General features: G+C 38.3%; 1 protein-coding gene across 6 annotated transcripts in view; it reads left to right on the forward strand.

The window, feature by feature from the left end:
* The window catches only part of CCDC83 (coiled-coil domain containing 83), a 46,938-nt gene extending 41,270 nt beyond the window's left edge, over nt 1-5,668 (forward strand). For 5 of the 6 annotated variants that reach the window (XM_049620202.1, XM_049620160.1, XM_049620169.1 and 2 more), the window contains 3 exons: nt 1,358-1,434; nt 1,968-2,170; nt 5,443-5,668. In XM_049620202.1, the coding sequence (XP_049476159.1) occupies nt 1,358-1,434; nt 1,968-2,170; nt 5,443-5,604 (442 nt within the window). In that variant the 3' untranslated portion in view covers nt 5,605-5,668. The remainder of the gene's footprint in view (nt 1-1,357; nt 1,435-1,967; nt 2,171-5,442) is intronic. The other variant, XM_049620183.1, reaches the window with a different exon arrangement.
* The last annotated feature ends 4,430 nt before the right edge of the window (nt 5,669-10,098 follow it).

Genomic DNA, 10,098 nt, shown 5'->3' on the forward strand with positions numbered 1-10,098 from the left:
TTATGAAGTTTATGACATTTAGTAAGATCATAATTATTCAAAAGGGTAAAACCACTTGGGCACCTGGGTGGCTCTGTCGGTTAAGCGACTGACTTCTGCTCAGGTCATGATCTCACGGTTAGTGAGTTCGGGCCCTGCATCAGGCTATCTGCATCCCCCCCTTCCCGTCCCCCATTCACACACTCTCACGTGTGTGCTCTCTCTAAAAAATAAGTAAACATTTTTTTTTAGGGGCACCTGGGTGGCTCAGTCGGTTGAACGTCAGACTTCAGCCTAGGTCATGATCTCGCCATTCCCGAGTTTGAGCCCTGCATAGTACTCTGTGCTGATAGGCTGGAGTATGTTTCAGATTCTTTCTCCCTCTTTCTCTCTCTGCCCCTCCCCAACTTGTGCTCTGTCTCTATCTCTCAAAAATAAATAAACATTAAAAATAAGTAAACATTTTTTTAAAAAAAGAAGTTTTATAAACATAAATATTGTATGTAGTTACATTATTTGCTTGAAACTTAAGCATTTTGAAGAACGCTTTACTCATGTTCTTTAAATAATTGACAACCTGTAATCCGGGGGCTTCACCCTGACTGCTGAGCTGCTAAGCATGAGGGGTGGTTTGACTATCGACAAGAGTGCAATTCATGCTGTCTTCGGGAAAACTTCATGGAAAAGTTATATGGAGCTTTCCAGACATTGTATTTTCTGGTTGCAAGTTCAGTGGGCGCTGAAAAGCAGAGAACAGGATTAAACACATGCCCAGAGAGCTTCAATAGCAGACGTACAGCTCCCCAGGCTTGGAGCTGCAACATGGCACTCGGCGACAGCCAGCACCTCGATGTCATCTGGGATTCTTGCTGCTTGTTGTCCTTCTCTTTCCCTCTCCATCTTAAAACCACTCATTCAGGCCACGGCTGTTGCTCACCTGGACTACTACAACAGCACCCTAACTGGTGCCAAGCTCACTTTCATTTCCAGAACATTAAGTGTGTCATTCCCTTATCACACAATGCCTTTCCTCACCCCAAACTCTTCCCTGGCAAATAGTCCCTGGTTCTTCAAGACTCCACTCAGGTCCCATCTCCTCCTGGAAACCTTCCCTTACCTCCTAAAAGCTCAACCAGGTGCACCTTCTCTCTGTGCCATAGCACTTCTCACACTACCCCCATCACCCATCAGGGTACAGAATGTCACCCTAAAGTACTGTAAGTCCATCAGCCACCCCCTTGGGCCTCATGCTTCTCCAGGGGAGAAACTGTCTCAATTTTCATCTGTGTGTCTCCAGAACCTAGCAGAGACACAGACACCAGTGACCAGATGGTACAATGTTTGTTGACAGACTGCTTTTCTCATTTGTTCTTTTTAGGCAACTGTATCTTACTCAAGCTGCTGGGCAGACAGTGACACCTGAAGTGCCTTTGGAGTTGCCAGAAACACTTAAAGGTATTATTTCATCGTAATGGTGACAGGTTGTTTTTTTTAAATAACAACTACTTATTGAGCATCTATGACAGGTACCTCGTACCCAAGAGCTATTCAGGGAATAGGTATGTGCCAGTTTCTCCATATTTCTCTTCTCCTTGCAGCACTTGTCCTAACCCACCTCCTTTCTCTAGTCCTGTTTTCAAATTCAAGTCACCACGTTTCACTCTTCACACCAGGTGGTGTATGTAATTCAGTATTACATAAATACTGGTGGAGAGGGATGGAGTGCTGTCTATACCGGTGTATTTCTGGGTTCTAATTTAGCCAACCAACCAAAATAACAACACACACGCGTTACCATATGATTACCAAAACCTGTCAGCTAAGAGAATGGAATAAACTTGGAGGTTCTAAAAATGGGGCTCACTCTCACATTAATATATAGACTCTACATTCCTCAAAGATCTTTCAAATTAAAAATGTGACAAGTGTATATTGCATTTTCATTTTTATCTGTCCCAAAATAACCAATCTCTTTGTATTTATCCCAGAAGAGTCAAAATTGCAATCTGTAGAAGTAAAAAGTGGAAACACGATGAGCTCCTCAGCTGAGAGCTATGCTTTATGTGTCACTCGTGAGGATGGGACCAGGTACAGCAAGGACCTGAAGACAGATGAGGAAAGCGACTCATGCACAGGGTTTGGGGCCTCTGATATGAAATACTTACTGTATGAGGATGATCAGGATTTCAAGGTAAGATTGATGCAAAAAAAATTCTGACTGCTAAGAGAATGCTGTTTTATTAATTAATGGAGAAAATTAACCTATAATACGGATATTGAAAATTTCTGTTTGCAGTTATTAGTAAAATTGGCCCACCATTCACATCTCTCATTAGACACAATTTTCACTCCTACCCATGTGCAATTTGCTGCATATATTCACTAATAGAGTTCCATTCCTAGTATACAATGTAAGTTATCTAATGCCATATAACAAATCATCTCCAAACTTAGTGGTTTGTAACTTCTGTGGCTTATAACTTCTGTTGGTTAGGAATTTGAGAAGGGCTCCACTGGACACTTCTCACTTGGGCCCTGAGGAGTTGCAGTCATATGTCAGCTGGGGCTACAGTCACCTGAAGGCTTGGCTAGAGTAGGAGATCCACTTCCAAGGTGGCTCACTCACATGGCTGGCAAGTTGATGCTGGCCAAGCTGGGACCCTCAGTTCTTCATCACACGGGCCTCTCGTGGGGTGCCTTTATTGTCTCTTGGTTATGTGTCAGGCTTCTCCCAGAACAAGCAATACCAGAGACCAAGGTAAGAGCCGCAATATTTTGTATGAGTTAGCCTTGGAAATCACACACCATCACTTCCATCATATTCTATTGGTTGATGTAGTTACAAAGCTCCACCCAAGGGGAGGGAATGTAGCTCCTGCATCTGAAAAGAGGAAGGAGCATCATATTCTAAGAAAAGCATGTGGGGGGTGCCTGGGTGGCTCAGTTGGTTGAGCGCCTAACTTTGGCTCAGGTCATGATCTCACAATTCATGGGACCAAGCCCCACATCAGGTTTTGCGCTGGCCATGCAGAGCCTGTTTTGGATTCTGTCTTCCTCTCTCTGACCCTCCTTCTCTCCCTCTCTCTCCTTTATATATATGTATATATATATATATATATATATAAAGAAATCATGTGGCTCTCTTCCACTCTAACCTCTTTTTTTTTTTTCCTTCCCCTCCCCCATGGGTTTCTGTTAAGTTTCTCAGGATCCACCTAAGAGTGAAAACATGGTATCTCTCTTTCTCTGTATGGCTTATTTCACTTAGCATAACACTCTCCAGTTCCATCCATGTTTCTACAGATGGGTATTGAGGAGGGCATCTTTTGGGATGAGCACTGGGTGTTGTATGGAAACCAATTTGACAATAAACTTCATATATTGAATAAATAAATAAATAAATAAAAGACAGAGATTGTCATAGTGGATCAAAAAACACAACCCAACTCTATGTTGTCCACAAAAATACACTTAAATATAAAGACCTGTATAAACTGAAAGCAAATGGATAGAGAAAATAGACCATAAAAAAAAAAAAAAGAAAGAAAGAAATCATGTGGGACAGGATACCCATTACTGTGGCCATCACTGGAAAGTACAAACCACCATATATACCATATTAGGTGAAACCTGGAGTATCAAAGCTTTTTAATTTTAAAACCTTTTTGGTATATTCTAATTACTTCCACATCTATCCCTTGCTATCTTCCTTCTTGGTACTATTAATAACTTTAAAAGTCATCCTAGAACTTAGGGGGCACTTGGGTGGCTCAATTGGTTGAGCATGTAATTCTTCTTTTTTTTTTTTTATTTTTTATTTTTTTTTTAACGTTTGTTTATTTTTGAGACAGAGAGAGACAGAGCATGAACGGGGGAGGGTCAGAGAGAGGGAGACACAGAATCTGAAACAGGCTCCAGGCTCTGAGCTGTCAGCACAGAGCCCGACGCGGGGCCCGAACTCACGGACCGCGAGATCATGGCCTGAGCGGAAGTCGGCCGCCTAACCGATTGAGCCACCCAGGCACCCCTGTAATTCTTGATTTCAGCTCAGGTCATGATCCCTGATCTCTGTCTCTCTCTCTCTGTCTCTTTCTTCCTCCAAATAAATAAATAAACTTAAAAAAATCAAAATAAGAGTTCTCCTAGAACTTAAAATCTGGTAGGATAAAATGATGTATGAAAGCAGAAGATACTGAAAAAAAAATCAAACAAAAACCATTTTAGCTAACTACAACTCAGTCCTGCTAACAACAAGTGACATTTTTTTAATGTTTATTTATTTTGAGAGAGGGAGAGCATGTGCAAGCAGGGGAGGGACAGAGAGAGAAAGAGACAGAGAATCCTAAGCAGGCTCCACGCTGTCAGCACGGAACCCAATGTGGGGCTCAAACCCACAAACCGTGAGATCATGACCTGAATAGAAATCAAGAGTCAGATGCTCAATGGACCGAGCCATCAGTAAATTAGATTTCTGTTTGTTGGTATCTTAAATTACAGTTAGTTTGGCAGAATATGGTAAGCTTTCTTATACAGTGGCCACTGGTCCTGTGAAAAGTGAAAATTCACGGAGAATTTTCTCAATATTAGAATATTTATAGTCAAAGTAACCTTTGCCAATCCTTCCCATTGTTCTTGAATAATATAGAAAACTCTGCTGTGTTTATATCCTGGCCAGCAGAGGGCTACATATATACAGCTAACATTTTCTTTTACCAATTAAAGACCTTGAGAGAATATATCTCCCCATTCTAATTGGTGCCCCTCATCCAACTCCCTGAAAGACAAGCCTGTCAGCCTTGCTGCCTGCCCTTTGGGAGGTCTTGCCTTACATTCTCTACTGGGTATATAAGTGTATTTAGTGGTTTTTTGTTTACAGTGGTTCTCATATTTCACTTGTTATTCAGTCAGTTAAAAGGACAATGAAATGTCAGATAAAGGCCAACTATAATAAAGGAAACCTAACTATTGTTTTTAATGTTTATTTATTTTTGAGAGAGAAAGCAAGTGGGGGAGGGACAGAGAGAGAGGGAGACAGAGAATCCCAAGCAGACTCTGAGCTATCAGCGCAAAGCCCAATGCAGGGCTCAAACTCACGAACCACGAGATCATGACCTAAACTGAAGTCAGACACTCAACTACTGAGCCACCCAGATGCCCCAAGGAAACCAAACTATTAAGACTGGTAATTTGTTGGGGCACCTGGGTGATTCAGTCGGTAAAGTGCCTGCCTCTTGGTTTTGGCTCAAGTCATGACCTCACAGTTCCTGACTTTGAACCCCGTATCAATCTGCCCTGCAAGCATGGAGCATGCTTGGGATTTCGCTCTCCCTCTCCCTCTACCCCTCCCCATCTTGCTTTCTCTCTCTCTCTCTCTCAAAACAAACAAACAAACAAACAAACAAACAAAGACTGGTAACTTGTTGAATAACCTCTCATATTCTCTTCTATATCTGTTTATCATAGGATTATGTCAACTTGGGTCCCCTCCAAGTGAAGCTCATGAGTGTGGAGAGCAAGAAGATGCCCATTCATTTTCAAGAGACGGAAATTCCAGTCAAATTCTATGAAGATGTCAAGAGCCCAGAAAGCTATATCACATACAAAATGATGAAGTCTTTTCTCTAAGACTAAAAGCTACAAAGTAAAAATAACAACTTTTCCTTATAAATTTTCATTGGGAACTGAAGTATATCACTTGCCCATTTTATTTACACTTTGGTCCATTATTAAACCAGTTGTTATTTTTAAAGGTCATAATGATATTTAAAATCAAAGTTCTAAGTATTCAGTTGTTCATTTATCTGCATGGCATGAGTGACAAAAATGAAAGTACACTTTATATTTCCATATCCAAGTATTCAGAAGCATGATAATGGGCCCTAGATGGTTTCCAAGTTTCCTTACCACTTAAAAATCTTCTGATAAATCTATCATTCCAATATGAAATATTTCAATTAGAAATTTTCTAAGACAAATTTAGAGGTTTGCATAGCACTGACTACAAATCTTTCTCTCTGAGGGTGCCAGTCCACAATTCAAGACTATTCTTCTTTCATCTAACACTATTTATAATAAATACAAAACACTCCGGAAACAAATAAACTTGAGGGTGATAATTATTGTATAAAAATATTCCACCACGGAGCACCTGGGTGGCTCAGCTGGTTAAGTGTCTGACTCTTGATCTCAGCTGAGGTCATGATCTCAAGGAGCCTGCTTGGGATTCTCTTTTTGCCTCTCTCTCTCTGCCTCTCCCCCACTCGTGCACACTTATTTATTCAAAATAAATAAACTTAAAAAAAAAAAATTCCACCAACAGTGAGATCCCTCTCCTCTCAGCTCTATTGAGTCTAAACTGTTGAGTCCCTGTTCAAGACCATTACCACTTCCCTCTTACGGGTGCCGCAAGCCAAGGACTGTGACCACACCTGATGTTGACATCAACACTCCATTTTAAAGCTACCTTTACTTATAAGGCTTTTACAAGGAACATGTTTTAAATATAAGGCCAAAGATAGAGAAATAAAATCAGCAAAGCCAAACGCTGGTTTTTTGAAGGGCTCATTGAAATTGATAACCCCTAGTAAGACTAATCAGAAAAGAAAACAAGAAACAAATGAAAAAGGAAACATTGCTACAATGTTACTGACACTATGAAAAATATCATGAGAGGAAATTAAGGGAAAAAAACTTTTCCCAATAAAATTGACAACTTCGATGAAATGGAAATGGTTTCTTAAAAAACATTTCTGAAAAACAGGAAGAAATAAAAATTCTGAATAGCCCTCGATCTATAAAAAATATCTAATCTGTACTTAAAATTTTCCCAAGAGGAAAATTGCAAACCTAGATGGCTTGCTTTACTGGTGAATTTTTCCAAATATTTCAAAGAGATTTAATAGCAAACATACACAAACTCTTTCAGAGAACAGAGAAAAAAGAAACACATCCAAATCATTCTATGAGGCCAATATAATTCTAACACCAAAACCTGGCAAGACATTACAAGAAAAGAGAATTACAGACCAATCTCTCTCATGAATATAGATGTGAAATCCCTGACAAAATATCAGCTTATTGCATCTAGTAATACATATTTCATGATTAAAGAATGCAAGGTTGGTTTAACATTCAGAAATTAGAGTGTAAACACAAATAGAACCAGTGGATTATATCAATGTCAATATCCTGCTTTTGATATTGTACTATACTTTTGAAAAATGATACTATTGAAGGAAACTGGGTAAAGAGTACACATGATCTATTCATATTTTTTTTTAAGTTTTAATTATTTATTTATTAATTTATTTAGAGAGAGAGTGAGCAGGGAAGAGGCAGAGAGAGAGGAAGAGAGAGAGAATTCCAAGAAGGCTCTGTGCTGTTAGTGCAGAGCCTGATGTGGGGCTCAACCCCACAAACCATGAGATCATGACCTGAGCCAAAATCAAGTGTCAGACGTTCAACTGACTGAGCCACCCAGCACCCCATATCATTTTGTACAATTGTGAATTTGTGAATTTATGTCTTAAAATTTTTAAATCAAGGGGATAAAGAACAAAAAAATAAAATAAAAATCAAGGATATAATGAATGGAGCATAGGAGGTAATTCATATGATCATCTCAATAGGTACAGCATTTGATAAAATTCAATACTGTGAAAAAAATCATAATAGTATGATAAAATTCTCAGCAAACCAGGAATATCTAAAAAACACTATAGCTAATTTTAATAGTGAAATATTAAATATTTTCCCACTGAGGTCAGGAACAAGACACACATGTTCACTCTCATACTTCTATTCAGCAGTGTTTAACACAAGTGGAGGTTGGAACCAGTTCAATAAAGGCAAGAAAAAGAAATTAAAAGCATAGAGATTAGAAAGGAAGAAGAAAACTATCTTACTTATAGATATCAGGTTTCTGTAAGTAGATAATCCAAAGTAATCTACAAATTAGTAGAATTTATAAGTGAATTTAGCAAAGTCACAGGGTACAAGGTCAATAAAGATCCATTATATTTCTTTAAACCAGCAGCAAACAATTGGGAAAAAGTCAAATCATTTATAATGACATCAAAAACATCAAAATAAATATGTCTAATGAAATATGAGCAAAATTCTATGCTGAAGACTGTGCAACATTGTTGAGAGAAATTCAAGACTTACATAAATGGGGTATAGAGACATATACAATCATAATGCATTGGGAGATTCAAAAGATTCAATTGGAAGATTCTTTGTAACAGAGTTAAGATGTGAGTTCTTCCTATACCTGTAGACTCAGTGAAATCTCAATAAAAATTCCAGCTGATTTTTTTTTCTTAGAAATTACTAGTTTCTAACATTATTATGGAAATCTGTAGCATAGGCAATAGACCTATGATAGCCAAAACAATCTTTAAGAAAAACAACAAAATTGGAGAACTTATTATCAAATTGCAAGAGTTTTTTTTTTTTTTAAGTTTATTTATTTATTTTGAGAGAGAGAGTGAGAAAGAGAAAGTGCAGGCAGGGGAGGGGCAGGGAGAGAGGGAGAAAATCCCAAGCAGGCTCCCTGCTGGCAGCACCAAGGCTGACACAGGGCTCAAACTCACGAACCATGAGATCATGCATGACCTGAGCTGAAATCAAGAGTCAGATGCTCAATAGACTGAGCCACCCAGGTGCCCCAAATTGTAAGACTTTTAACATTTCAGTAATTAAGACAGTGTGGTATTGGGCCAAGGATAAAGAAAAAGTACAATGGAACAGAATAAAGAATCCAGAAACCAACCCACAAAATCACTTAAATTCTGACAAACATGCCATTATAATTTGGGAGAAAGGAGTTCTTTTCAATAAAAAAATGATGCTCAGGCAACTGTATATCTATATGGGGAAAAAATGAACCTTGACACCTACATCATACCATACCCAAAAATCAATTCAAAGTGAATGAGAGACCTAAATATGGAAGGTAAAACAATTCAAGTAGGAAATAGAGTATCTTCATGTTCCCCTTTATACACCCAACAGATCCAATAATTAAGCCTATGCTTGAATTAAAATCTATACCTGGTAGGTGGGTAAATGTGGATTTGGCAGTGTTCCAAAAGTCCCCTTCCCCAAGCCTACTGCTTCCTATGCTACCTACCTCTTTGGGAGGAAAAAGGGACATAAAAATCACCAATCATAAATTGACAAATTGAATTTCATGAAAATTAAGATCTCTTTTCATGAAAAGATACCATGAAGAGTCAAAAGGCAAGCCACATACTGGGAAAATATATTTTCTATACATATATCTAACAAAGAAATGTCTAAAATATATAAAGAACTTTTACAAATCAGTTGGAAAAAAGACAACCATTTTAGGAAAAAATGGGCAAACGATTTAAATTGGTATTTAACAAAAGAGTATATCCTAATGACTAATAAACATAAAAAGAAGATTGGTATTATTAGTCATCAGGAAAAAGCAAATTAAAACGATTAGATACAACTATACACCCACTAGAATGGCCAAAATTAAACGTTAAAAATAGCAAACATTGACAAGGATACAGAGCACTTGAACTATCATATAATTGTTGATGGGATTATAAATTGGCACAAACACTTTGGAATATGTTTGGCAGTATTTTATTAAAGCCGAACATATATATTTGTCATGATCCACCACTTCCACTCTTGGCTTAATATGGAATAGAAATGAGTGCTTATGGGGCACCTGGGTGACTTAGTCTGTTGATAATCTGACTTCAGCTCAGGTTATGACCAAGGTCATGGGAAGGAGCCAGTGTCAGTTTCCACGCTGAGCATGGAGGCTTGCTTAAGATTCTTTCTCTCTCTCTCCCTCTGCTCCTCTCCTCTGCTCAAGTGCTCTCTGTCTCTCTCTCTGTCTCTCTCTCTCTCTCTGAAACAAAAACATTTTTAAGAAATTAAAAAAAAAAAGAAATGAGTGCTTCTGTTTACCAGAAGATATGGATAAGAATATTACCAGCAGCTTTACTGATAGTAACCAAAAATTAGAAACAACCCTAATGACTATCAGCAGAATGTGTAAATAGTGACTGATACATGTGTATCAATATATATCAACCTATATACAGGCACATAGTGGAATAGTATACAGCAATG

This window comes from Panthera uncia, chromosome D1 (genome assembly GCF_023721935.1).
Source record: "Panthera uncia isolate 11264 chromosome D1, Puncia_PCG_1.0, whole genome shotgun sequence".
Taxonomy (NCBI): Eukaryota; Metazoa; Chordata; class Mammalia; order Carnivora; family Felidae; genus Panthera; species Panthera uncia.